The 25,403-nt window shown below is 50.7% G+C and overlaps 1 protein-coding gene across 3 annotated transcripts in view; it reads left to right on the top strand.

Moving 5' to 3' along the window:
* OTOF (otoferlin) overlaps positions 1–25,403 on the top strand; it is a 90,351-nt gene that overhangs the window by 45,874 nt on the left and 19,074 nt on the right. For all 3 annotated transcript variants that reach the window (XM_065927211.1, XM_065927209.1, XM_065927210.1), the window contains 13 exons: positions 4,050–4,123; positions 5,607–5,733; positions 6,201–6,255; positions 13,546–13,677; positions 16,902–16,964; positions 17,389–17,473; positions 18,604–18,763; positions 19,552–19,738; positions 20,161–20,347; positions 23,025–23,248; positions 23,689–23,797; positions 24,325–24,505; positions 24,630–24,750. In XM_065927211.1, the coding sequence (XP_065783283.1) occupies positions 4,050–4,123; positions 5,607–5,733; positions 6,201–6,255; positions 13,546–13,677; positions 16,902–16,964; positions 17,389–17,473; positions 18,604–18,763; positions 19,552–19,738; positions 20,161–20,347; positions 23,025–23,248; positions 23,689–23,797; positions 24,325–24,505; positions 24,630–24,750 (1,705 nt within the window). The remainder of the gene's footprint in view (positions 1–4,049; positions 4,124–5,606; positions 5,734–6,200; positions 6,256–13,545; positions 13,678–16,901; positions 16,965–17,388; positions 17,474–18,603; positions 18,764–19,551; positions 19,739–20,160; positions 20,348–23,024; positions 23,249–23,688; positions 23,798–24,324; positions 24,506–24,629; positions 24,751–25,403) is intronic.

Genomic DNA, 25,403 nt, shown 5'->3' with positions numbered 1-25,403 from the left:
GTCCTGAGAAGCCCACCTCCCTGGCTTCCTGCTTTTCCTGTTTTCATGCAGCTACGAATAAGGAGCCACTTGGTTGCAAAGTGGTTTTATACCAAGTTGATTATTGGCTTGTTGTATTTGTCTGTTTCTGACTATACTATATCTTTAGCAATTGGAGAACCTTCTAGACAAAATGCAGAATTTAGAACAAACAAACATCAGTAGGCCAGTAGATCAGTAACCTAACCAACAATTTGAAATCCAAATCTTTAACTCAAAGTGGGTAATCTTTAAAATTCCCTGATTAAGTTAACATGTATTTTAAAAATAACCTTTACCCTTTGCCAAGAGAAACAGGCATGCTGTTTTATGGGAACTGATAAGCAGAAAAAGCTTTTTCTCTTTTTCTTTTTTCAAAGCTTCTTTTTTAAAAAATTACTTTTTTGGCTGTGCTGGGTCTTCATTGCTGTGAGGACTTTTCTCTAGCTGTTTCAAGTGGGGGCTACTCTCTAGTTGTGATGTATGGGCTTCTCATTGCAGGGGCTTCTCTTGTTGCAGAGCACGGGCCCTAAGGCACACAGGTTTCAGTAGTTTCAGCACATGGGCTCAGTAGTTTCAGCTCCTGGGCTCTAGAGAACAGGCTCAATAGTTGAGGCACACCAGCTTAGTTGCTCTGCAGCATGTGGGATCTTCCTGGAACCAGGGATCAAACCCGTGTATCCTGCATTGGCAGATGGATTCTTTACCACTGAGCCACCAGGGAAGCCCAAAAGCTTTTTCTATAGTGAATTATGATGTGTCATCAATCAGAAAATTACAAAGGGTAGTGATAGCCAATGACATCATGCTCTACTGCCCACAGTTCACAGGAATGAAAAGCAGGTCTAAGAGAAACAAATAGGTCCAGAGCCTATAGTAAGAATCTGGGGATTACACTTATCTACACATTATGCATTTTTTTAAAGAATGTCTCCATTTTGAGATACTCCCAGACACACAGGAGTCCAATCAATGAGATTATCCACTTGAGATAGTTAAAATTATTCAAGGTCTAGGGGGAGGAGTTTCTTCTTTGAGTTGCTTCAGGGTCTAGTAGACAACAGTCAGGCTTCCCTGGTGGCTCAGATGGTTAAGTGTCTGCCTGCAATGCAGGACACCCTAGTTCGATCCCTAGGTTAGGAAGATCCCCTGGAGAAAGAAATGGCAACCCACTCCAGTATTCTTGCCTGGAGAATCCCAAGAACAGAAGAGCCTGGAGGGCCCCAATCCATAGGGTCGCAAAGAGTCAGGCAGGACTGAGCAGCTAACACTTTCACTTTCTGGTAGACAAGGGTTGAATATAGATTTTTTTTTTAAGTCTCAATGTCTGCTTCCAAATATGTTTGTTTTAAGGAATAAAGTGACTTTAAAATTCAAGGGCCATAACTGCCTAAGGGAAGCCCCAGGCCCTTTTCCACTTGGGTGGGTCCTTGGGATCGGCATCAGAAATCCACAATTCCCTGCCACCCAAACCTCCTCTGGGCCTCAGGCAGCAGGGCTAGATCCCTCCCATCCCAGGATGTAGAGTAGCTGGCTTCTCCAGGCAGGGCCTACTCTGACCTGACACCTGGTTTTGACCTACCATCTCAAAGCACTTTCCTGGGGGACATTAAGGTGTCTCCCCAGGTGGGGGGATGGAGACTGTGTGGCTAGAGCAGACTGTGTGTGATGGTACCATGTAGGTCACACATGGACCGGGGCTGGGGACTCTAAGGATGACACAGCCCAGGAATGGCCAAGAAGTGATTGTACATGGTCAGCACAGGGCCCTCCAGGGCACTCCTCGGTTATCCAGGATAGCAGCAAGGCTGGGAGGAAAGGAAACCCAAACACTGAGACAGGAAGCGGAGACAGGGCCCTACTAGGCTCACCTCCTGTTGCAGAGTCAGAGTACGGCTGGCACCCCTGCCCTGAAGGCCACTAAGCAGGGAGAAATCTCATAGGATGGTGCATTGTAAGCCAGGCAAGACGGTTCTTTTCTCACCACCCTATGACTGTTTTTTAGCAGGCTCATTGATCTGTTCAGTGTTAGGTCACCAGTGATTTAATATTTATAGCCTTCTCTCCCCAAAATGTATTGATGCTTAGATTATCTTTCCATGAGTCCCCTCTCTGTAAACATGGTCCCTGGGACTCTTCAAGATGATATCTTTCCTCATCAGCAAGCTGTACTGGTTCTTGAAGACTTTCTACCACCATTCCCAATGGTCAGGATGTGGGATTCACACCCCCAGAGAAGTGCGATCCTACAGCATCAAGGATGCAGTTGGAAGTACTGCCGCCCTGGGAGACGGGAGCTTCCATCCCAACTCTCTGAGCCTCAGGTTTTCTCATGGGTCGAAAGAGGAGAAGCATATGGCCCTCCCAGCACATATGGGACTGCAGTCCCTCCCAGGGCTGCTGTGAAGATGAAATCAGCAAACATCTGGAAAAGTCTCTGGCCCAGATTAGTTGCTCAAGGAAAGTTATATTGTCTCTTATTGGGGAGAAACTTTTAAAGATAATTCCAAAGGCATTGGTTTTCTTTTTTTAGAGTGACTTATTTCCCTCTCCTCCTGTTGATATGCCCCAGATAACATGATGCTATACAGTGCAAAGAGATCAGTGTTACCCCAATCTTCCTTCACCTGCCTCATGCCTTTTTAGGAAACCATGAAGATGCCAGTGTTTCCTAAACTGTGAACTGGTGCCACATGAAGAAGTGGTTCTTAGTTGCTCTCCTAACACACTCCTCCATGTCTGGCTGAGCATAGAAAGAGTAAAGAAAAGGCCTGTAGCTAGGTTAGGGCCAGGTTTGGGGGATGAGATTGGCTTCCCAACACTGAGTAGAGGGGCTTGAAGTTTCTAGGCCATCTCGACAAGGACAGAAGGTTTTCCAGAATCTCACATGACCCAAAATAAAGAACAGGAGTTCTTGGGGAACCATAGCCAAACCTCCACTGGCAGATGCCTGACCCAAAGATGGGTGGGCTCTGCTAAGGTGAGCTCAGGGTTAGAGTCTGCACCCTGCCCCACCTAGGGATGGGGCCCAGGTTGACAGGGGCAGAGCCAGGAGGAGGGAGAATGGGAAGTGCAGGGAGTCAGGTGTCCAACTCATGCAATATTGATAGGGTAATGGAATACTGCAATTTACCCCCTGCTGGTCCTACTCCTGGTCCCTCCTGGAGTTAGGATCACAAGCTCGGCTGCAGGGACATCACTGGAGGGACAGTAAGGACCCCCTGCCCCCTTTCCTCAGCTCTCCTGACTGCAAGTCCCTTCACCTGGGGTCACAAGGCCAGACCAACACAGAAAGAGGTAGGACCTATGGAGCCTTCCATACATTCCTGGAGGTTGGCAGAAGGTCGGGGGGCGGGGGTTGCCTGGAGTGAAAAGAGACAGGAAAAAGGGTAAAACCAGGACCAAAGGTGGGGACAGGAAAGGGCCCATCTCCTTTTCACTGGTGGTCAAGGAGAATCCAAGGGCACAAAGGCAGGCTTTGAGTACCAGGGCTGTCTGAGAACTAAGCAGCTAGTTTCAACCACACCTCCTACCTGCTCATCAACTCTGCCCCTCCGAGTCCTGTTCCTGTCCTTCTGTTTTGAGGCTTTGTCTCTCATTGTCTGACTTTCTTTTCATCCAGCCAAAGTACAGCGCACGGTGGGAGAGGATGAGCCTTGCCCACTGGTGGAGCTCAGAGCTCTAAGACTGAACTGAGGGGGCTGGGATTAGGACCCTGACAGGCTCCAGTTTAAACGGTTTTTTCCACCTGAAGACCACCTTCTTGTGGTCACCTTCCCCAACCTGCTCCTTAATGGTGTGAAGGCATGGGGAAGGAGGATATGACGGAGGTTCCTCTGCCTTAGTTCTCCTTCAGGGCTCCCAACTTGGGAAGTTTGGCCCCCAGGATATCTCGGGACCAGTAGGTAAGGGGCTGGGGCTTGGACCGTCCTTTCCCTCACGAGTTCTCTCGGGTTTTGCTCTTCTGTCATCTGTGTGTCTTCCTCCTGACGTCCATCTCCCTCCACCTCATTCTGGCTGCCCCCTCACAGAGCCGGGAGGAGCGTGTTCTCCGCCATGAAGCTCGGCAAGAACCGGCCTCACAAGGAGGAACCGCAAAGACGAGGTACGATGCGTGCCCCTGACCAAGGTCTAGTTCACCCCTCTCCCCGCACCTGACAGGGACGAAACCCTTCCTCTCCGCGGGCAGCGTCCCAGTGGGCTCTCCTGCTATTGGCCGGAGGAGCCACCTGGGAGGGGCCTGGCCTCCCACTGGCTGTCAGAGAAACCCTGAGAGTGGTCCTCCGGAAGGGGGCGCTCCGAGGGCTGGCGGTGGGGACCGCATTTCCTCTGATCTGAAACAGCAGCAGCAGAGACCTCTGTCTAGTGGGCTCCTTCTGCCCTCTTTGCTTCCATTCTTCACACAGAAGCCTAAGGATTTTTAATCAGAGGATGGAATAACAAAAAAAAAAAAAAAAGGAAGAAAATTATTTGGCCAATTCCCTGTTTCTAGGGGAAAATCAGAATCCTGAGAATGCCGGCTCCATGGCAGGACTCTGCCCAACATTCACCCAGTTCCCTCTCAGGAGGCTGCAGGGGCCGCCTTGGGGGAGAGAAGCAGGGTGGACCTGGAAGGCTGGAGTGGCCTGTGGCACTGGTGAGGGGACACGACAGCTGTTTAAGGGGAGAAATGGAAGTACGTGGAGCTGTGTGTAGCTTTCTACGCCAGGTCTGTGGATCCCACGTCCACCATCCTCAGGGCTCCTGGCTTCTCTCCCAGCATCCCCCGTGTGGCCCACTGGTCCCAGAATCTCTCTCCTCTTTTTCCCCCGTGTATATTCCAGCTGTGCCTTTCTCCTTCCTAGATTGGAGAGGGTTGAGCTGCTGGCTGAGACTCAAACTCATCATCCTTGGGTAGCTTCTCAGAATCGTCATTCCTTCATCTCATTGGATTAACACACATCAGTACAGGGTTAGGTTCTGAAGGCCATCAGCTATTTTACAAAGATAAGTTCCTTCCTGAGTCTCAATTTCTTTGTCTGTGATATGAGAATAGTACCTATATTGGCAAGATATGACTATGAAGATTATGAGAGCTAGAGATATGCGTATAAAGTGCCTAGCATTGTGCCTGACATGTAGTGGCCACTCAGTAAATGGTAGACATTGATATAAGATACATAAGTTTGGATTCTCTATTCCTGACCTTCTTCCACAAAGGATATTCAGTACTTGCACAAGTGAGTTGTGGCAGTGGTTTAGTCACTAGTCATGTCTGACTCTTGCAACCCCATGGACTGTAGCCTTCCAGGCTCCTCCATCTATGAGAGTTCCCAAGCAAGAATACTGGAGGGGGTTGCCATTTCCTTCTCCAGGCATGAGTTATATTCAATTAAAATTAAAAGACAAGGCCAGATACAATTATCTGTTAAAGATCTGTTTCTGTTAGGTCAGAAACACTGCAAATATGCAGACTATAGCATTCTAGCTAGATGCCACCAAGTAAACCTGGAAATTGACTATTAACTTCCTGGACGCCAAAGCAAAAGAGGAAATACCATCACTAGCCCACCATCCTGTCCACCTAACTAGTCCTCCCTCGTCCCCAGATGAACCAGCTGTGCTGGAGATGGAGGACTTTGATCGCCTGGCCATTCATCTGGGGGATGGGCTGGACCCTGACTCCGTGTCACTAGCATCCGTCACAGCCCTCACCACCAATGTCTCCAACAAGCGGTAAGTGGGCAGGAACCTCACAGCCCTGGTTGGCTTTACCAGGTCAGGCAGGCCTAACTTGATATGTTTGGAATTGGGGTGGAGAAGAATCAGAGCCCATGGACAGCTTCTTCCTAACTTTGCCCCTTTCTTCTTTTCCTGGATATCTCCATCACCTCCCTCCCTGCAAAGGCAGGGGGCTGTTCCCAGGTCATTGAATACCTCCGGGCAAAGGGAAATCACAGGGCTGCCCAACACTTGAGTCTGTTGACCTAATGATCTGCCCCCTTTTACTTCTGCCATTGGTTAGTCCTCTCTATTAGAGCCTCTGAGAACCACTAATCCCCTTTCTGTTTGGCAGTCCTGGAGTGTTTGACAATCATGACTCTGTCCTTCGGCCCTTCTCCAAGGTCTAACCACTGCCAGTGTCCTCCTCCCCTGCAAGCAGTCCCCTCACACCCAGTCTGACAGTACATTCTCCTTCTCAGATCTAAGCCAGACATCAAGATGGAGCCAAGTGCCGGGCGGCCCATGGACTACCAGGTACGTGGGGGCAGCAGGAGTCCTCTTGTCTTCCTGAGTCTCTCACAGGTGGTTCCGGCCAGATGAGTGTTTTAGACTCTGTGGAGGCATGGAGAACTCTGGGGGTCATGGAGAACCACAAGCTGAATATAAATTACCAAATTAAGCTTGTTCCTGGAAAGCACTGATTGTTGTTGTTGTTCAGTCGCTAAGTCGTGTCCGACTCTTTGCAACCCTATGAACCGCAGAACATCAGGCTTCCCTCTCCTTCACTGTCTCCTGGAGTTTGCTCAAACTCATGTCCACTGAGTCGATGATGCTATCTAACCATCTCATCCTCTTCCCCGCTCTTCTCCTTTTGCCTTCGATCTTTCTCAGTGTGAGGGTCTTTTCCAATGAGTCGGCTCTTCGCATCAGGTGGCCAAAGTATTGGAGCTTCAGCTTCAGCATCAGTCTTTCCAATGAATATTCAAGGTGGATTTCCTTTAGGATTTACTGGTTTGATCTCCTTACTGTTCAAGCACTGTGGACACAGTGTCATAAGTAGAGAGAGAGAGACCCAAAAAGGACACAGTGGCATAAGTAGAAGGATACAGACCCAAAAAGGAGGGTCTGAACTCTGCTTACGCTGATCAAAGCTCTCTTAGGATTTTGTAATGGACTTTATAAAGTGAGAGGGACTTAGAAAAAACATAGACAGACCAAAGAACTTCACAAAAACATTTAAAATAAGGGCCTCTAAAGAAATATGGTGATTGCAGCCATGAAATTAAAAGACGCTTACTCCTTGGAAGGAAAGTTATGACCAACCTAGATAGCATATTAAAAAGCAGAGACATTACTTTGCCAACAAAGGTCTGTTTGGTCAAGGCTACAGTTTTTCCAGTGGTCATGTATGGATGTGAGAGTTGGACTGTGAAGAAAGCTGAGCACCAAAAAACTGATGCTTTTGAACTGTGGTGTTGGAGAAGACTCTTGAGAGTCCCTTGGACTACAAGGAGATCCAACCAGTCCAGCCTAAAGGAGATCAGTCTTGGGTGTTCATTGGAAGGACTGATGCTGAAGTTGAAACTCCAGTACTTTGGCCACCTCATGCGAAGAGTTGACTCATTTGAAGAGACCCTGATGCTGGGAGGGATTGGGGGCAGGAGGAGAAGGGGACGACAGAGGATGAGATGGCTTGATGGCATCACCGACTCGATGGACATGGGTTTGAGTAAACTCCAGGAGTTTGTGATGGACAGGGAGGCCTGGCATGCTGCGATTCATGGGGTCGCAAAGAGTCAGACACGACTAAGCGACTGAACTGAACTGAACTGAACTGAAAGAAATATAGATTATTTGGTGTGATTTTTTTCTAAATTGCTGCTTTGTATTATTTTAATGCCAGAAGTAATGTCAATCCTGGCTATCTATAGATGCTGAGAATGGGGGGATTTTTTCCTTCTTTTTGCTTCTCTGTATTTTCTGAAATTAACACTTAATTTTTTTATTTGTGTGTTTCTAAAACTGGAGACCAAATGGCTGAGATCTGGAGAGATTTGCAGCTGTGAGCTTGCTAATGTGGCCACCAATGCAAGTGGGGTGGGGCATGGCTGGGAGCTATGGGGAGAGTGCCACATGGGCAGAGGGCCGCATTGTAGCCCTCCCAGCTCCAGGCCTCATCTGCAGCTTTGCAGGGCCACACCCTCAATTTTGTCTCTTCTCCCAGAGTTAATTGGAGCCTGGGAGACTGAGTTACACTAACATAACTCACAGTGAAAGTGAAGTCGCTCAGTCATGTCTGACTCTTTGCAACCCCATGGACTGTAGCCTACCAGGCTCTCTGTCCATGGGATCTTCCAGGCAAGAGTACTGGAGTGGGTACCATTTCCTTCTCCAGGGGATCTTCCCGACCCAGGGATTGAACCCAGGTCTCCCACATTGCAGGCAGACGCTTTACCGTCTGAGCCACCAGGGATAGGCTAACATAAAAACCGGAATCACCTAGTACTTATTTATAAACTGCAAACAAGAAGGGTCCAAGGATCACGCATTCCTCTGGACCCTCCCTTAGGGGCTAACAAGGACCAGCTGCTGTGAAAGGCTGCTGGGCATTCCTAGAATTGAGTGAGAGTGCTGGCTGGTCAGGGGAGTTAGAGCCTTCAGGAGACCCCACCTGAATGCCTTTGCACTTCCTGCCTAGGTCCAATGCCAGGCGCCAGAATCAGAATACCTTTTCTTGTGTCAGGGTTTGATCTTTGACTTCCCAGGCCTCATGCACCCTTCCTTAAGGGCAGCTGACCTCACCTCACTCAGGAGAGGATATTTAGGACTAGACAACCACCTTTCTCTGTAGCAGGTGCATCTGGTCATATATCCTCAAGGACACACCTTGTCTCCCTGAATCCTTGCTTCAGTTTGTTTCCATTCAGTTGGTGACCATCTTCCCAGGGGCTTGAAAATTCACCCTGTCCAAAAAAAAAAGAAAATTCACCCTGTCAAGTAGACCTGCCCCTGTGGTTTCAGACAGCGTCACACCACTGAGCTCCTAGGACATTTGGGAATGTCACCTCCTCACTTCTCTGCCAAAACCCAAGCATAGAACATTCTAACACTTCTGAGGGCTTTTCCAGGACACTGGGCTCGGGGCTATACTCCAAGCTGAGAAGAGAAAAAATTCCAAAGAACAAAGACCCTCATAGTCAGATACCGTTCCCTCCACAGTGTCACCAGTCTGCCACATAAGGGCACATAGAAAATGGTGCCATTGTTATTGTTGTAACTAGTGTAACTGTTTAAGTTTTAATATAATCTTAACAACCACCCAAACATCGGTATTACTATAGTTCATAGGTGAGAAACTGAGGCCCAGGGTAGATAAGGAGCTTGCCCCAGGTTACGCAGTTATTCAAAGCTAGAAACAAAGGTCAGTCCTGCGGGTGTCCTATCCCATCATCAGAACAAATAATTGGGGACCATCTCTCCCTCTGGTCTCTTTTCATCTTTAGCTTACTGCCTAGTGCGTGTTTTCAAAAGCTCTCTCGAACTGCTTCCTGCCAGAGACTTTTATTAAGTGGACTAGATAGTCTGCCTCTGAAGACTTTGTAAACATTCTAAACTGAACAAAGCAGTTGTATTCATGTTTAACCTGGTAACACAGCATTCCCTGATAGGTTGGTTCACATCTCAACTGTAAGTGTTAACAGACTTGGAGAGAGAGCTGTGAGGGTGAAAATGTGGGATTATTCTTGCTTTCAATGAGTGCAACGTATAAAGCAAGAAAACCTATCAGAAAGACTTCACTCTCTCGGAGAACTTGGCTTTGCCAATTTAGAAAGACCTCAGCCAGAGGGACTTAGCTGAACTCAGATCCAGAAATGATCTCCAGGGCTGAGAACCATCCTAAAGATTGGGTAGCTCTGAAATGAGGTCCCAAGGCCCTTTGTTTCTTCTGTTTCAGTCAGTCAGTTCAGTCACTCAGTTGTGCCCGACCTTTGCGACCCCATGGACCGCAGCACGCCAGGCCTCCCTGTCCATCACCAACTCCTGGAGTTTACCCAAACTCATGTCCATTGAGTCAGTGATGCCATCCAACCATCTCATCCTCTGTCGTCCCCTTCTCCTCCTGCCTTCAATCTTTCCCAGTATCAGGGTCTTTTCCAGTGAGTCAGCTCTTTGCATTAGGTGGCCAATGTACTGGAGTTTCAGCTTCAACATCAGTCCTTCCAATGAACAGCCAGGACTGATCTCCTTTCGGATGGACTGGTTGGATCTCCCTGCAGTCCAAGGGGCTCTCAAGAGTCTTTTCCAACACCGCAGTTCAAAAGCATGAACTTTTCAGCGCTCAGCTTTCTTTATAGTCCAACTCTCACATCCATACATGACTACTGGAAAAATCATAGCCTTGACTAGACGGACTTTTGTTGGCAAAGTAATGTCTCTGCTTTTTAGAATGCATGTTATATGTCAACCCTTTCCTGATTATATCTCAAAAGCGAGAAGCCACGGCTTCCTCCTTGGGAATATGCAGTTTGCCCATCAGAGTGGGCAAAGCGTGGCACTTGGCAGACATGTTCTTGGTGGATCATGGAGTCTTGAACTGTACCCTCTCTTCCTGGCACCAAGATCATATACATTGTCACCTCCAAACATCTCTCCAGTTTTCATCCCCATGTCATCTCCCCAGTTCAAACAAAATATGGCACCTACTTCCTATCTGGTCTCCCTGTCTTCATATTGCTTCCTCCACACCATCCTCTACACCACCACTGGAATGGTCTTCTCAAAACACACAACTGAACATATCACATCCCTGTCACCTGGAGACAAGAGAAAGTAAAGGATGTTTCAGGAGAGCAGCACTAATCTCATCTCAAGCTCCCACCCATGTTCTTTTTTTTTTTTTACATTGACATGAATCAGCCATGGATTTACATGTATTCCCGATCCCGATCCCCCCTCCCACCTCCCTCTCTACCCAATCCCTCTGGGTCTTCCCAGTGCACCAGGCCCAAGCACTTGTCTCATGCATCCAACCTGGGCTGGTGATCTGTTTCACTATAGATAATATACATGTTTCGATGCTGTTCTCTCGAAACATCCCACCCTCGCCTTCTCCCACAGAGTCCAAAAGTCTGTTCTGTACATCTGTGTCTCTTTTTCTGTTTTGCATATAGGGTTATCATTACCATTTTTCTAAATTCCATATATATGTGTTAGTATGCTGTAATGTTCTTTATCTTTCTGGCTTACTTCACTCTGTATAATGGGCTCCAGTTTCATCTATCTCATTAGAACTGATTCAAATGAATTCTTTTTAATGGCTGAGTAATATTCCATGGTGTATATGTACCACAGCTTCCTTATCCATTCATCTGCTGATGGGCATCTCGGTTGCTTCCATGTCCTGGCTATTATAAACAGTGCTGCGATGAACATTGGGGTGCACGTGTCTCTTTCCGATCTGGTTTCCTCGGTGTGTATGCCCAGAAGTGGGATTGCTGGGTCATATGGCAGTTCTACCACCCATGTTCTTACAGCCCTATCTGATCCCTCAGGAGCAGGCCAGAGAGCACCGTGACTCATGGGTTCTCCCAAGACAGAGGTACAGGTTTACACTTAGCATTGTTCCTGGTGATGACTTTCATGAAGCCACCTGGGGGTCGTGTCCTTTATCTTGGGATAAGCCTCCAACTAATAAAATAAAAAAAATAAATAAAGAAAGAAAGAAGAAGATGTAATAGTCAGTCACCAAGAGTTTCCTTGGTTAGCTGGTCTGTTGGTCCCTTTGTGGCTGTATTTGCCTCTTCCTCTTCCATCACGGAAAGACAGGAGTCCTCTACTCCTGAAGAGGACTAGGGGGCAGAAAGGCTGTCATGATGGCTGGGTCTCTGGATGAAAAACAGAGAAGCCAATCAACTTCTCACATTGCAAGGATGAACCTCCTGATGGCATCTCTTTAGTACCTTATTAGGCCAACACTGTGTTTGTCTACTTCCTAGTCTTGAGTTACTAGTCTTGAAAATACTTTCTTTTCGTTTTTTTACGGAGGAGAGGGGATTGGTTAGTTGTTGGGGGGGAAATGAAATTTAAAAAAAAAAAAAATCTCTTTGGTAAAAAAAGTTTCACAGAGTTTAAAACTCTATAAACTACTATGCAAAGAATGCTCTGGGAGGACTTCTAGTGTCTGTTTACTCTCTTCTCTGAGAAGTAAACTTCTCAGAAGGGCTCTATTTTGCTTTTAGCTCCCTGAAGAAATGGTAAACTGCTTCAGAGCTCCATATTCTCAGTTCCATTCCATTTAAAGCCTCAAGTTCACATAGAAATGCTTGCTTTCATAGTTCAAGTGTTACTTCAATTAGTAAATATTCAGTTTCTAGTTCTGTATACTTGCTTGGCAATGTTCTTGTTGTCATCAGGGTTTCTATTTTTTTTTAACATAATTAGTTTTAATGCATGGATTTTTCTTGGCCTTCAGAATATTTATAAGACTTTGATGGGCGCAGTGGAAGATAATTTTCAAGGCTATTCTTTTTCATGAAAAGGAAAAATAATTCTCTTGAGTAAAAAGCATATTTAGCAGTTGCATCAAAGCACAGCAATTAAAATACCAACTTTCCAAGATGAGAAGCATAAAAAGCAACTCATACGGTTTCATTAGAAGAGTGCTGAGGGAAATGCTAATACTAGGTCAGCATAGGCTATTTTGTTAAAATGCAAGTTCCAGAGACTTAAGCGTCACACACGACCCTACCTGCCTGGGACCCAACCAATTAGCTGAAGGTAAATTCTATTGAGAAGCCATTTATAACAAGATCTCACATCTTCTAGACTTTCAAAAGTTTACAAGGCACTTCGATGAACATTATCTCATTCAAACCTAAGGCAAATTTATGGATAGGAGGTGTCTCCGCTTACAGCTGAGAAAACTGAGGCTCATTGTCATTTCAGGAACCCCCCAGTCTTCCTATTTATCATGGCCACCCTAGTGGAGCTTGAGAGCTCCAGATTCAAGCAACAACTGATGGCTTAAAATGAGAGTTCAGGAAAACTATGCACACATGCATACATATACACACGTCTCTCTCTCTGTATGTATATGCAAATATTTGTCGAATGGATGAACAACTGAAAAATGACTTCCTAGTATAGAAGTACGATTCCAGAGAGGTGGACACCACTGAAAAAATACCAGCTGCACACAACATACAAATATCAAGACAAAAAAAATGTGCTCCAGCTGGGCACTAAAACCTTACTGGGCACTCAAAGAAATTAAAGGAAGGGAAACCAGGAATAAGGAAAGGGGCCAAATTCCAGTAATAAAAAAAAAGAGATAGCAGAGGCTTGCAGGACTCAAATGAAAACTAAGTGCATGTTAATGGAGACTTAGAAAGCTTAATTCTTGAGTGCACAAAATCTCGGTGGGTGGGAGTGAGTTTGCAGCCCTCTTTGCGGCAGGACCATTGATGCCAGTGAGCTTTAAAAATACAGATGCTGGACAACACTTCCCCATCCCCTCCCAAGATTGAGTTGCGTTGGTCTGGAGTGTGGTGTAGGGGCCTCAGGGTCTTTAACCACCACCCTGCCTCCTTCCTCTCACCCTCCTCCTTCCCCTCCCCGTGGTAATTCTGGTGCACACCTACTTGGAGGTGATCCATTTCACTCCCTTCTTTATAAATGAGGGCACTGAGGCTTGGTGGGGAGAGACCCAGGATCACCAGCAGATTCAGCAGTGCTCAGACTGGTACCAACCAGGCTCTGACTCCTGCAAAACCTGCTCCAAGTTCACGGGCTTTCCTTCTCATCTCCCCTCTTTCCTGCCTACAGGTCAGCATCACAGTCATTGAGGCTCGACAGCTGGTGGGCTTGAACATGGACCCCGTGGTGTGTGTGGAGGTGGGCGACGACAAGAAGTACACCTCCATGAAGGAGTCCACTAACTGCCCGTACTATAATGAGGTCAGCCCTGGGGCCCTGGGTGGGGAAGAGTCCTCCAAACTGTGGCAGAGCCTGGGCCCCAGCCCCATCGGGCCAATAGGAGAAGCTGGGACTCAAAAAGTCACAAAGGTCTACCAGCCAGGTGACCTTGGTCCACCTGTTATAACCCCCAGCATGCTGAGTGCCACGTCTTCTGAACCTCCAGTCCAGACCCAGCCTGACCCTGGTCTGGCCAGGGTCCACCCTCTGAAAGGAAGCCAGCCCCTGTCCTCCCCAGTGTTGCTCCCACCAGTGCCAGTAAGTGAACCTCACACCGTGTGAGGCCAGATCCCAGCTCTTTCCCCAGCCAGAGCTCTGGGGCAGGGCAGCCTCCTTCCAGCCCTGGCCCATGGGGCACTAGAACCATTAATGAGCGCTTGCTGTGTGCGGGGTGCTCTTCTAAATGCTGTAGGTGCATCATCTCTTCTGACTCTCATGCTATCAGAAGTTGTCACCATCAATCCCATTTTATACAAGGGATATTGAGGCTCCTGGAGAAAGACCTGGCCCAGGTGCCAAGTGCCAGAGTCAAGTTCTGTGTGTGCACACTTTCTGCTCAGCTGCCATCCTGGGTGCCTGAATCTCTGCGAGGTCCTTCCAGACCACTGGCTGTGACGCTTGGGGAGTGGGAGGGGAAAGGCCTGGTCCCCACTGCTGTTCGTTGCAGCTGTCTAAGGCCACATTAAAGTTACAGAATCTCAGTTCTAGTTCAGTCTCCCCACCTTACAGAGGAGACTGAGGCCACGCTATGAAAAGGGCTGAGATCACAGAGAGTATTATAGACAGAGCAGGGCCCAGACTGTTCTGCCTCTACCCACTGCGCTCTGTCTGCCATCTCAGATGGCCACCCCCCGCCCCATCGGACACAGCCTCTGAGTCTGGGCTCCAGGGAGGGGCCCATCTTAATCAGCTGTGGTGAAGCGTGCCCCTCAGATACCTGAGCACACACCAGCCTAACCCAGAAGTCACTGGCCTGGCCACTCTGGCCCTCCCTTTCCGGGAGGGGCCTCCAGGCTGCTTCTCAGTGGCTCCAGGCAGTGGGCTGTGCCAGGCTGGCCCTACCGAGGCATGGGCATCCCGCATCTCAGTGTCCATCCTGGGTGTGGTGAGGGTCTGCTACTCGGAGGTGGGGGCATCTCTCTGGAAACTGTGGGAGGCCCCAGCGGGGAACCTGCAGAAGTAAAACCCAGGCCTGTCTCTGCCCTTCACAGGGACCCAGGCTGAGGCCAGGGCCTGACTGAAGTCTCCAAAGCAATCACAGAGAGGCCCCACTCTCATAGCTGGTTTCCTGCAGGTCCCAGGCTGGGGACACTGCTGTTCTGGACCCCCTAGGCCCCATGTGGCAACCTTCCCAGGAGTCAGGAAACTCAGGCTCAACATCTCTGACCTTAGGTCAGGACACATCCCCGACTGGAAAAGCCTCCGGCCTAGATAAGGTCTATTTTTCCCTAACAGATACGGAGACAGGGCCCCCACAGCCTTCCACAGTTATTTGATAGTGTGGAGGCCTGTCTGGCTTACTGGAGAGCTCACCTTGCACCAGGTCCATGCACCTCATGTTTCATTCAAGTGGCTTCCTCCTTCCAAGGAAACAGAACTGATCTCCCACTTGGTGGCTCCCTAGAAAACTCCTACTCACTCTGCAGGGCCCAACTCAAATGTATTCTCTAGGTCAGACGTCAGGGCATTTCCCTCTCTGACAATAACATCCCTGTATTGCATTTGGTCCTTCATATCCAACCCAGGAGGAGGCTCCTGATCTCCTGCATCACTGTAGCCCACTCCAGGGTCTGCCTTGTACCTGGAGGGCTTTGGTAACACTTTTCTGAATGGATATTTATCCAATAGATGAAACAGAGATACACTAGGCCTCTGCTCTGCGCCAGGCTCATGACTGGCAACGTGGGAGCTGCAAACAGGACACCTCCTAGTTCCAGCCTAGAAACCATTTCCCAAGCTCTGTATTTATATCTGGGGCTTCCCAGGTGGCACAGTGGAAAAGAATCCACCTGCCAATGCAGGAGATGCAGGAGACTTGGGTTCGATCCCTGGGTAAAGAAGATCCCCTGGAGAAGGAAATGGCAACCCACTCCAGTATTTTTGCCCGGAGAATCCCATGGACAGAGGAGCTTGGCGTACTACAGTCCATAGGGTCGCAAAAGAGTCGGACACCACTTAGCAACTAAACAGCAGGTCTTAGTTGCAGCACTCAGGATCTCTAGTTGTGGCATGTGGGATCTAGTTCCCTGAACAGTGATCAAACCCAGGCCCCCTGCATTGGGAGCATAGAGTCTTAGCCACTGGATCCCCAGGGAAGTTCCTTGACCCAGGTCATCATATTTAGATTAACAATCACGCCTCCCAGCAATGACAAGAATGCCGCCCCAGAGTGGTTCCATTTGGAGGCCCTGGTTCATTATCCCCCATCACAGAGGTGTAAACTGAGATTCAGAAAAGGAAGCGATTGGCCCAACAGTGAAAGCTCAGGCTACATGGCTCTAAAACTGCACTTTTACCCACAGTGATCTAGTGTGTGCCCCCAGCAGCTGGAACAGATTCTCCTCCTTTACTCCAAGCACTTCAACATTTCTTCCATCTCCCTGCCCTTGAGTTCACCAAAGCAGCAGGCCCTCTGCTTGCTGCCCACACTCTCGTCCCCAGGGCCTGCACCCAGAGGCCAGGAGACTTGGGCCGACACAGCAACCATGAGTGGCAGCTCCCAGCTGGAGAGGACCGATCATGCCCCCAGCATTTGTGTTTATAGCAGATTAAGTTCATCAGCTCTCAGTTTTAAGTCTCAGCTTACTTTACATTTTAACACCTCCAAACTTGGGGTGCATCTTCTAGGCAGCCTTGTGGTTTAATGGTGATGTCTATGGGACCTACACAACTACAGTGTATCTTACAGTATCTTACATGTATCTCATCAAACCTCATAATGAGACTCTACATGGGCGGGTGTCATTATGTCCATTTGACAGCTCAGGAAACTGAGGTTCAGAACGATGAGGTGCTCAGGGCCGCATGACTCCTCACTGCCCCTGAGAGCTGTGATCAGAGGGGACCAGTTGTTGCCCCTCCTACTTATCCAAACTTCGGGGCTCAGGGGGCATGGGCTGGTGCAGACCAGCAATGCCAGGACAGAGGGGCCTGGCACTGGGCCTTGGCCCGCCGAGTGACAGCAGGCCTGGGTCTTTCCCCCCTAGTACTTCGTCTTTGACTTCCATGTCTCTCCTGATGTCATGTTCGACAAGATCATCAAGATCTCGGTGAGTGGGGAGCAGTGCCCGGCAGGTGGGGCTCTTAGCTCAACCTGTACTTTTGTGCAGCCTTGAAAAGGGCACCCTGTCTGGGCAGGCCAGCCATAAGAAGGCACAGCCATAAAAAAAGTCACAGCCAGCCAAGCAAGGCACAGGCTGGAGTTGGGCCCCTCTCACCCCATTAGCCACATCGTTCTGTGCAGTGTACAACCTGCTCACCTGTACCTGGCAGCCAGCAAAACACTGGCGAGGCAGAAGGGGCTGATACTAAGCCTCAGAGAGATACCCCTGCCCTGCCAGACACCCTCTTGCTTGACCTGAAGCTCACTTCTCCAGAAAGAGGTGGGGGGGGCCCTCTATCAGTCAGCCCTTCCCTGCCCCACGGCCTCTGCCCCATTCCGCCTGATCAACGGCTGGTGGTTCTGCCTGGAAGGTGATTCACTCCAAGAACCTGCTGCGCAGCGGCACCCTGGTGGGGTCCTTCAAAATGGACGTGGGAACCGTGTACTCCCAGCCGGGTGAGTAGCTGCGTGGCTGGGTCAGTACTGGTCCACGCGGCTCCAGGAGCATGGGTCATGCATGCAGCCTCTAACACACCTCACAGAAGCAGGGGACAGAGCTTTGCTGGGGACAGAGCTTTGCTGGGGACAGGTGTGAACTGCAGTTGAAGTTGAAAGAGGAGTGGGGGAAGAGGAAAGTTCTGAGTCCGGGAGACTCCAGGGCCCACAGAAAATCAGAGGACAGTGAGCCCTTTGTATGGGCTGTGCTCGCAGTCAACCTGAAGGGGCAGACCCATCCTAGATTAGCCTCCTCCTCTGACATCTGGTCTTTCCTCCACCCTGTCCTGGGTCCTAGGAGCATTGGGGTGACACTATTTGTCCCTGTCTCTAGGAGGCTTTCCGTCTGCATTTGGAGACAGACAGTAAGTAGATAGTCGCAGGAGATAGGAGATGTGCATATGGAGAGGGACCAGGATCAGGTCTTCTGAGGAAGTCAAGGAAGGCTGCATGGAAGAGGAGACACACCAACAAAAGGATTAGAAGTTTGAAGAGGGAGCCAGAGGCTTGGGGTGCCGGACAGAAGGGATGGGTGCATCCAAGATAAAAGTATAGCAGCCACAAAGTCTTGGAGCTGTAAAACAGCAATCCAAACTATTCGGAGAGGGGTCAACAGCTATGCCTGGCAGGAACACAGAGGAAGGGTAGGGTGAACATTGGGGGCCAAGCAGAGCTGCATCAGGAGGCCCCACAGGGGGTGCTAAGGTTGGCAGTCTTTCCCCCAAGCACTGGGGAGCCTCAGGTGGGTTTGAAATAGGGAGTGAGAGAGGGAGGGCCTCTTTAAGAGTTTTGTCTGGCAGCCATGTGGAGATTGACCGAAGGGGTTGGGGACAGGAGGGCTGCAGGTCAAGAAACCAATCAGGAGATTCCTCCATCTGGAGCCATACCACACATCTAGGGGCATGGCCAGAGCTGGGAGCTTGCCTCGGCCACCCTTGCTCGGGGACCTCTGCCTCCCTGGTCCTGAGGCAGGCAGAATTGTGGCCCCAGGGCCCCAGGACCTGATGACTTGGCCTCCACGGCCTGTCCCAAGGGTGGGTGCAACCCTGAGTAGGGCCAGCCGGGGCAGCCCCTGCTTTTCGCCACCACAGAGCACCAATTCCATCACAAGTGGGCCGTCCTGTCCGATCCTGACGACATCTCTGCGGGGCTGAAGGGCTACGTGAAGTGCGATGTCGCTGTGGTGGGCAAGGGAGACAACATTAAGACTCCCCACAAGGCCAACGAGACGGATGAGGATGACATTGAGGGGTGAGCTCCCATCCCTGCCCCACCCCTGGAGATCTGGTCCAACCCTTCCCAGGGTGCAAAGGGAGCCCCCCACGGTGGACTTGGCCCAGAGACCTCACCTTCCATCTTCCTTATCCGCCCGCGCAGATGGCCCTGCTCTCCCTGGAAGGACGGAGGCCAGGGCCAGCCTCAGTGTCTGGGGACTCTCCTCATGTGGCAGAAAGGACTGGGGGATAGTCGAGGGTGACAGTCATTTGACATCCATGCTGCTGACTATGAGAAACTTGGGGGGAAAGTGTGGATTTCCAGAGCTGCGGGGCCTTGAGTCTACACCCAGGAGAGAAAGGGATTTTGTTTTCTGAAGCAATTCCAGGGAGTTGCCAGGGGCTATTCAGAAATATTCTGGAACCTTATCTGGACTCAGTGGGAAAAATCCAGGATCCAGTGGATCATGCCTTCCTTGAGCCAGGGAGGGAGAGAGGGGACCACTGGTGAGGTTTTTGCGTAAACGACAAAAGATGTGACACAAAGTACTCATATATTTTAATCTGTTTGAGCCTTATCGTATCCATGGGAGGTGCGTGTTATTACTCCCATCTTAAAGGTGAGGAAACTGAGGCTTAGAGAGATGGGGAGATTTGCCCAGGATCCCATAAGAGAGCAGGTGCCCTAAATTCCGGTGTCTTTAGTTCTAGTATGGGCCTTCTCAGCCTTCCCTCACCTGTGGTCCTGGGCCCCAGAGGTATGGGGATGTTGGGGCAGGAGTCGGCCTGGTGTGGCCACCACAGCCCTAGCTGTTCATGTGGCAGGAACCTGCTTCTCCCCGAGGGGGTGCCCCCTGAACGCCAGTGGGCCCGCTTCTACGTGAAGATTTACCGAGCGGAGGGGCTGCCCCGCATGAACACAAGCCTCATGGCCAATGTGAAGAAGGCTTTCATTGGTGAGAACAAGGACCTGGTCGACCCCTATGTGCAAGTCTTCTTCGCCGGCCAGAAGGTATTGGGGTGCAGGAAGCTGGGAGTTGGGGTGAGGTGCAGGGGATTGGACGTGGGGTCCTGGGAATGAACAGGAGGCAAAATCAGAAGCCACGAGACTGGGCTATGATTACCTTGGTGCATCACCTCTAGAAGTGAGGAGAGAGAGATGAGCGAGTCCAGCTCAGAGGGGCTGGGGTGGGGCCAGGCTTGGCCTTAGGGATTCCTCCCCGCCCCCAGGTCACCAAGCACTGAGGGTGGGGTGTACTGAGAGGGAGGAGAGCTAGAGAGACGGGGGTGGAGAAGAGTACGGAGGTAAGTACACACACATACACACACACACACACCACGCACACTCGTAACACATACACACACACAGATTCAGACACACATGTGCACACTCAGGCAGGCACACACATCCTAACTCTTGCTCCCTCCCACCAGGGCAAGACTTCAGTGCAGAAAAGCAGCTACGAGCCGCTGTGGAACGAGCAGGTGGTCTTTACAGACCTGTTCCCCCCACTCTGCAAGCGCATGAAGGTGCAGATCCGGGACTCGGACAAGGTCAATGACGTGGCCATCGGCACCCACTTCATTGACCTGCGCAAGATTTCCAATGATGGAGACAAAGGTCAGCAGTTGGAGACTGGAGGTGGGACTTGGGGCTGAAGGGAGTGAGTAAAGGAGACCCCTCCACACACATGTGCGCGCACACACACACACACCACCACAACCACCGCCTCTGTCCCACACCTTGGACTTAAAGGTGCCCGGCCTTCACCAGCAGCCCTTGCCTCCAGGGAAGGGTGGAGACTCGTGGTCAGGTCTGCACAGAGCTGCCTGGGCCTGCTGAGCCAGGCAGCCTGGATTTGAACTCCAACTCTGACAGCTAGAAGTTTCATGACCTTTGTACCTGTTTTGTCATCTGTAAAATGAAAATAATAGTAATTATATACATATTATAGGGGTGTGTGTGTGTGTGCGCGCGCACGGGCGCACACACATTCAGTCCCTCCAGTCTTGTCTGACTCTTTGCAACCCCATGAACTGTAGCCCATTTGTGCCTGAGGAATTTTCCAGGCACGAATACTGGAATGGGTTGCCATTTCCTACTCCAGGGGATGTTCCTGAACCAGGGATCAAACCCACATCCCTTGCATCTCCTGTATTAGCAGGCAGATTCTTTACCACTGCACCACCTGGGAAGCCCATATATGTGTGTACTACTGCCGTAGTACCTATCTATTGACTTGTAGGACCGGAGCATTGAGCTGGGTACCAGGGATACAGAGCAAGGGAGGAATCCATCCTGTCCTCATGATGTTCCCTGGGGATGAGGGAGACGGGTGTGCTACCAAATGTGCAAAACCTGAGACAGAAGGCACAAAAGCCACAGACTGTATGGTTACATTTGTATGAAAAGTCTAGAATAAGTAAATACATAGAGGCAGAAAGCAGATGAGTGGTTGCCAGGAGGTGGGAAGAGGAGGGAACTGGGACAAACTACTGAGAGGTACGGGGTTTCCTGAGGGGGATGAAATGTCCTGGATGGTTGCACAATGCAGTGAATCCACTGAAAACCACTGAAATGTGTCCTTTAAAGTGGTGAATTTTATGTTATGTGAAGTATGTCTCAGTTTTTTAAATGCTTTATTTTTTATAAACTGTGGGCTTTCCTGGTAGCTCAGACGGTAAACAATGAGCTCCTGCAATTCAGGAGACCTGGGTTCAATCCCTGGGTCAGGAAGATTCCCTGGAGAAGGGAATGCTACCCACTCCAGTATTCTTGCCCAGAGGATTCTATGGACAGAGGAGCCTGTCAGGCTACAGTCCATGGGGTCACAAAGAGTCGGATACAACTCCGACTAGTTTTTTATAAACTAGGCAAAACAAAAACAAAACACATAAAGCAGAATTGGATCCATGCTACACATGAGACACAACAAATCCTAATGGGAGAAAAATAGTTGGGACTAGGAATTGAGGCAGAAAGAAAAGAAGAACTAAAGAGCCTCTTGATAAAAGTGAAAGAGGAGAGTGAAAAAGCTGGCTTAAAACTCAACATTCAAAAAATTAAGATCATGGCATCTGGTCCCATCACTTCATGCCAGATAGATGGGGAAACAATGGAAACAGTGACGGACTTTATTTTGGGGGGCTTCAAAATCACTTCAGATGGTGACTACAGTCATGAAATTAAAAGATGCTTGCTCCTTGGAAGAAAAGCTAAGACAAACCTAGACAGCATATTTAAAAGCAGAGACATTACTTTGCCAACAAAGATCCATCTAGTCAAAGCTATGGTTTTTCCAGTAGTCATGTATGGATGTGAGAGTTGGACTATAAAGAAAGCTGAGCACCCAAGAATTGATGCTTTTGAACTGTGGTGTTGGAGAAGACTCTTGAGAATCCCTTGGATTGCAAGGAGATCCAACCAGTCCATCCTAAAGGAAATCAGTCCTGAATATTCATTGGAAGGACTGATGCTGAAGCTGAAACTCTAATACTTTGGCCACCTTATGCGAAGAACTGACTCATTGGAAAAGGCCCTGATGCTGGGAAAGATTGAAGGTGGGAGGAGAAGGGGACGACAGAGGATGAGATAGTTGGATGGCATCACCAACTCAATGGACATGAGTTTGAGCAAGCTCCAGCAGTTGGTGATGGACAGGGAAGCCTGGTATGCTGCGGTCCATGGGGTTGCAAAGAGGCGGACACGACTGAGCGACAGAACTGAACTGGGGAATTGGAGGGAGGGGCACTTCATGGAGGAAGAGTGTTTAACAGGTAGAGACAGAGAGACAGAGACAGAGTACCTCGCCTTTGGAGAGGAAAGGAGGGGTCTGCAGAAGCAAGTGACACCCCAGTGGCACGCAGGTCTGCACAGACTGTCAAGGGCTGGAAGGCCTTGCTGAGGAGCTAAGAAGGTGGAGTTTGTCTTCTAGGGATATTGTAGGGTGCCCTGCAACAGGTACTAGAAAGCAGGGACCATGACTTTGCTCCACAGAAATGGATATGTGTGAATGTGGAGCCCCACAGCCAGCTCAAGCTCCCGCAGAGAATAAACAAACACACGTAAGTGCCCCAGAAGTGAGAGGGCCACCCCACAGTCGCCCACACACAGCAGACACAGCTCGCCCTGCAGCCCCCTGTGAGCCCCGCAGCTGCAGGCCCTCTGCTGCTTCAGACATTTCCCTGAGTGAGGCGTGGAGTCCTCAGCTTAGCAACCAAGAGGTGCAGGCCGGGAGCCCCAGAAACAGGTCTCTCCACCTGAGTGAGCCCTTGACCCCCTGTACCCCTGCCCACAGGCTTCCTGCCCACGCTGGGCCCCGCCTGGGTGAACATGTATGGCTCCACACGCAACTACACGCTGCTAGATGAGCATCAGGACCTGAACGAGGGCCTGGGGGAGGGCGTGTCCTTTCGCGCCCGCCTCATGCTGGGCCTGGCGGTGGAGATCCTGGACACCTCCAATCCTGAGATCACCAGCTCCACTGAGGTGCAGGTGGAGCAGGCCACGCCCATCTCCGAGGTGAGGCCCCAGGGGGCTGCGCTCCCCTCCAGAGCCCCCCCAACCCCGCTCAGCACACTTCAACCCAATGCAGCCTGGGCCTGGGCTCTGCCAGTGTCCACCCTGCCTGCCTCAGGGGCCCAGACCCCAGGGTGAGGCCTCCCTCCCCAGGAAGCAGCAAGACTTCCATCCCCTCCCACTGCCTGTGCCTGCGCTCTGCCCATCTCTGCTCCTTTCCTGGCCACAGTTGGCCTTGTGCTGGACAGAGCAGTGTTTCTTCCAGGGACAGGCTGGAGGGCCAAAGGAATTGGGCCTTCAGTGTCTGGCTTCCTAGTTCCACAGTTGGATGGGATGTCCCCCACCACTAGCCCCAAGGGCCTGTCTGGAGACAGAAAGAGGCCTGGCCCCGGCCCCAACATGCTGGTAAGCTTTCAGGATGGTTTGAACCACCTTCCCCACAGAGCTGCACAGGGAAAATAGAAGAATTCTTTCTATTTGGAGCCTTCCTGGAGGCCTCAATGATCGACAGGAAAAACGGAGACAAGCCCATCACCTTTGAGGTCACCATTGGTGAGAGCTGGGCTCAGAGAGGGGTCTTGGGGCCCCGGGGCTGCAGAGTGGTAACTGCTGGGCCTGCTGCACAGCCCTCGGGGGAGGGGGACTTTGACCACTTCCCTCGAGTGTCCTCAGGCGCCCACACAGCACACAGTGACTGCACATCATGAGTGCACACACGCCCCATAGGGTAAACCTTAGGGCTCAGAGGAGTTAGGGACATGAGGAGGAAACACATCCTCTCTGCAGAAGGGAGCAAGGCCCCCATGGGACTAGAGAGGAGGGTCCTGCAGGGTCCATGTCCAGGGCTGGATCTTGAGCTCAGTGGTCATCAGGGCTCCCAGCGAGATCTCTGCCAGAGTGCAGGACGCAGCCCCGTCCCCTGGCTAGTGTCCTATGGTGTCTGAGCTCACACAGAGCCCAGCAGAGACCCCATTCCCTGACTCTTGCTTTTCCCAGCCACAGACCCCTGGATTGGAGGGCAGGGTGGGGCCCGGTGGGAAAAAGTCTCTAGGCCATCAGGTGCCCCCTTCTGCTTCCAGGCAACTACGGGAACGAAGTCGATGGCCTGTCTCGACCCCAGCGGCCTCGGCCTCGGAAGGAGCCCGGGGACGAGGAGGAAGTTGATCTGATCCAGAACTTGAGTGACGACGAGACTGACGAGGGTGGGGACCTGGCCTCGGTCTCCTCCACCCCACCCATGCGGCCCCAGATCACTGACAGGTGAGCCAGGAGGGACAGAGGGCCCTGAAAGGCCCTGCCCGCTGCCTGCCATCCTCTCGTGGCCTGTCCCCTGTCCTCCTGTCTGGGCGCCCAGTCCTCAGTCTCACACCTGCTCCCACCCCAGGAACTACTTCCATCTGCCCTACCTGGAGCGCAAACCGTGCATCTACATCAAGAGCTGGTGGCCTGACCAACGCCGTCGCCTGTACAATGCCAACATCATGGACCACATCGCAGACAAGCTGGTCAGGGCCAGGCCCGTGGTGGGAGGGAAACGGCAGAGGGGGCATGCTTCTGAGGGCCTCACCCAGTCTGGACACCGCCCCTGCCTCATACAAGGCCTGTTTGCCCAGCAGATTACCATGGGCATCGAGGAGGGACTGCAGAATGGCCCCAGCAGGTCCTATGCTCCTGTCCCCACCCCATTCCCAGGAGCAGTCCAGGGTCCGAGGGCTTCCCGGAGTGGAGTCTGGGAATCGAGGTCCATCCAGTCTTGGGTTTCCCTGGAGGTGTCTGGCCAATCCCTCTCTCTCTCCCCACTTCCCCCCTGCATCTAATCCTGGGCTCTGTCCAACCCCTGTGGGTCTACCAGGACCACAGACTCATGACCCAGAGATGGCTTCTTCCTCAGGACCCGAAGAGTCACAAGCATGACAGCTTCCGGGTTCTGAAAACAAAACCTGGAAATTGGTATTTCTGGGCTTCCCTGGTGGCTCAGATGGTAAAACGTCTGCTTGCCATGTGGGAGACCAGAGTTCAGTCCCTTGGTTGGGAAGATCCCCTGGAGAAGGAAATGGCAACCCACTCCATTACTCTTGCCTGGAAAATCCCACGGACAGAGGAGCCTGGTAGGCTACATTCCATGGGGTTGCAAAGAGTTGGACACGACTGAGTAACT

The sequence above is a fragment of the Muntiacus reevesi genome, chromosome 3 (assembly GCF_963930625.1).
Source record: "Muntiacus reevesi chromosome 3, mMunRee1.1, whole genome shotgun sequence".
Classification (NCBI taxonomy): domain Eukaryota; kingdom Metazoa; phylum Chordata; class Mammalia; order Artiodactyla; family Cervidae; genus Muntiacus; species Muntiacus reevesi.
Note: the sequence above shows the minus strand (reverse complement) of the source record. Positions and strands in the feature narration are given on the sequence as shown.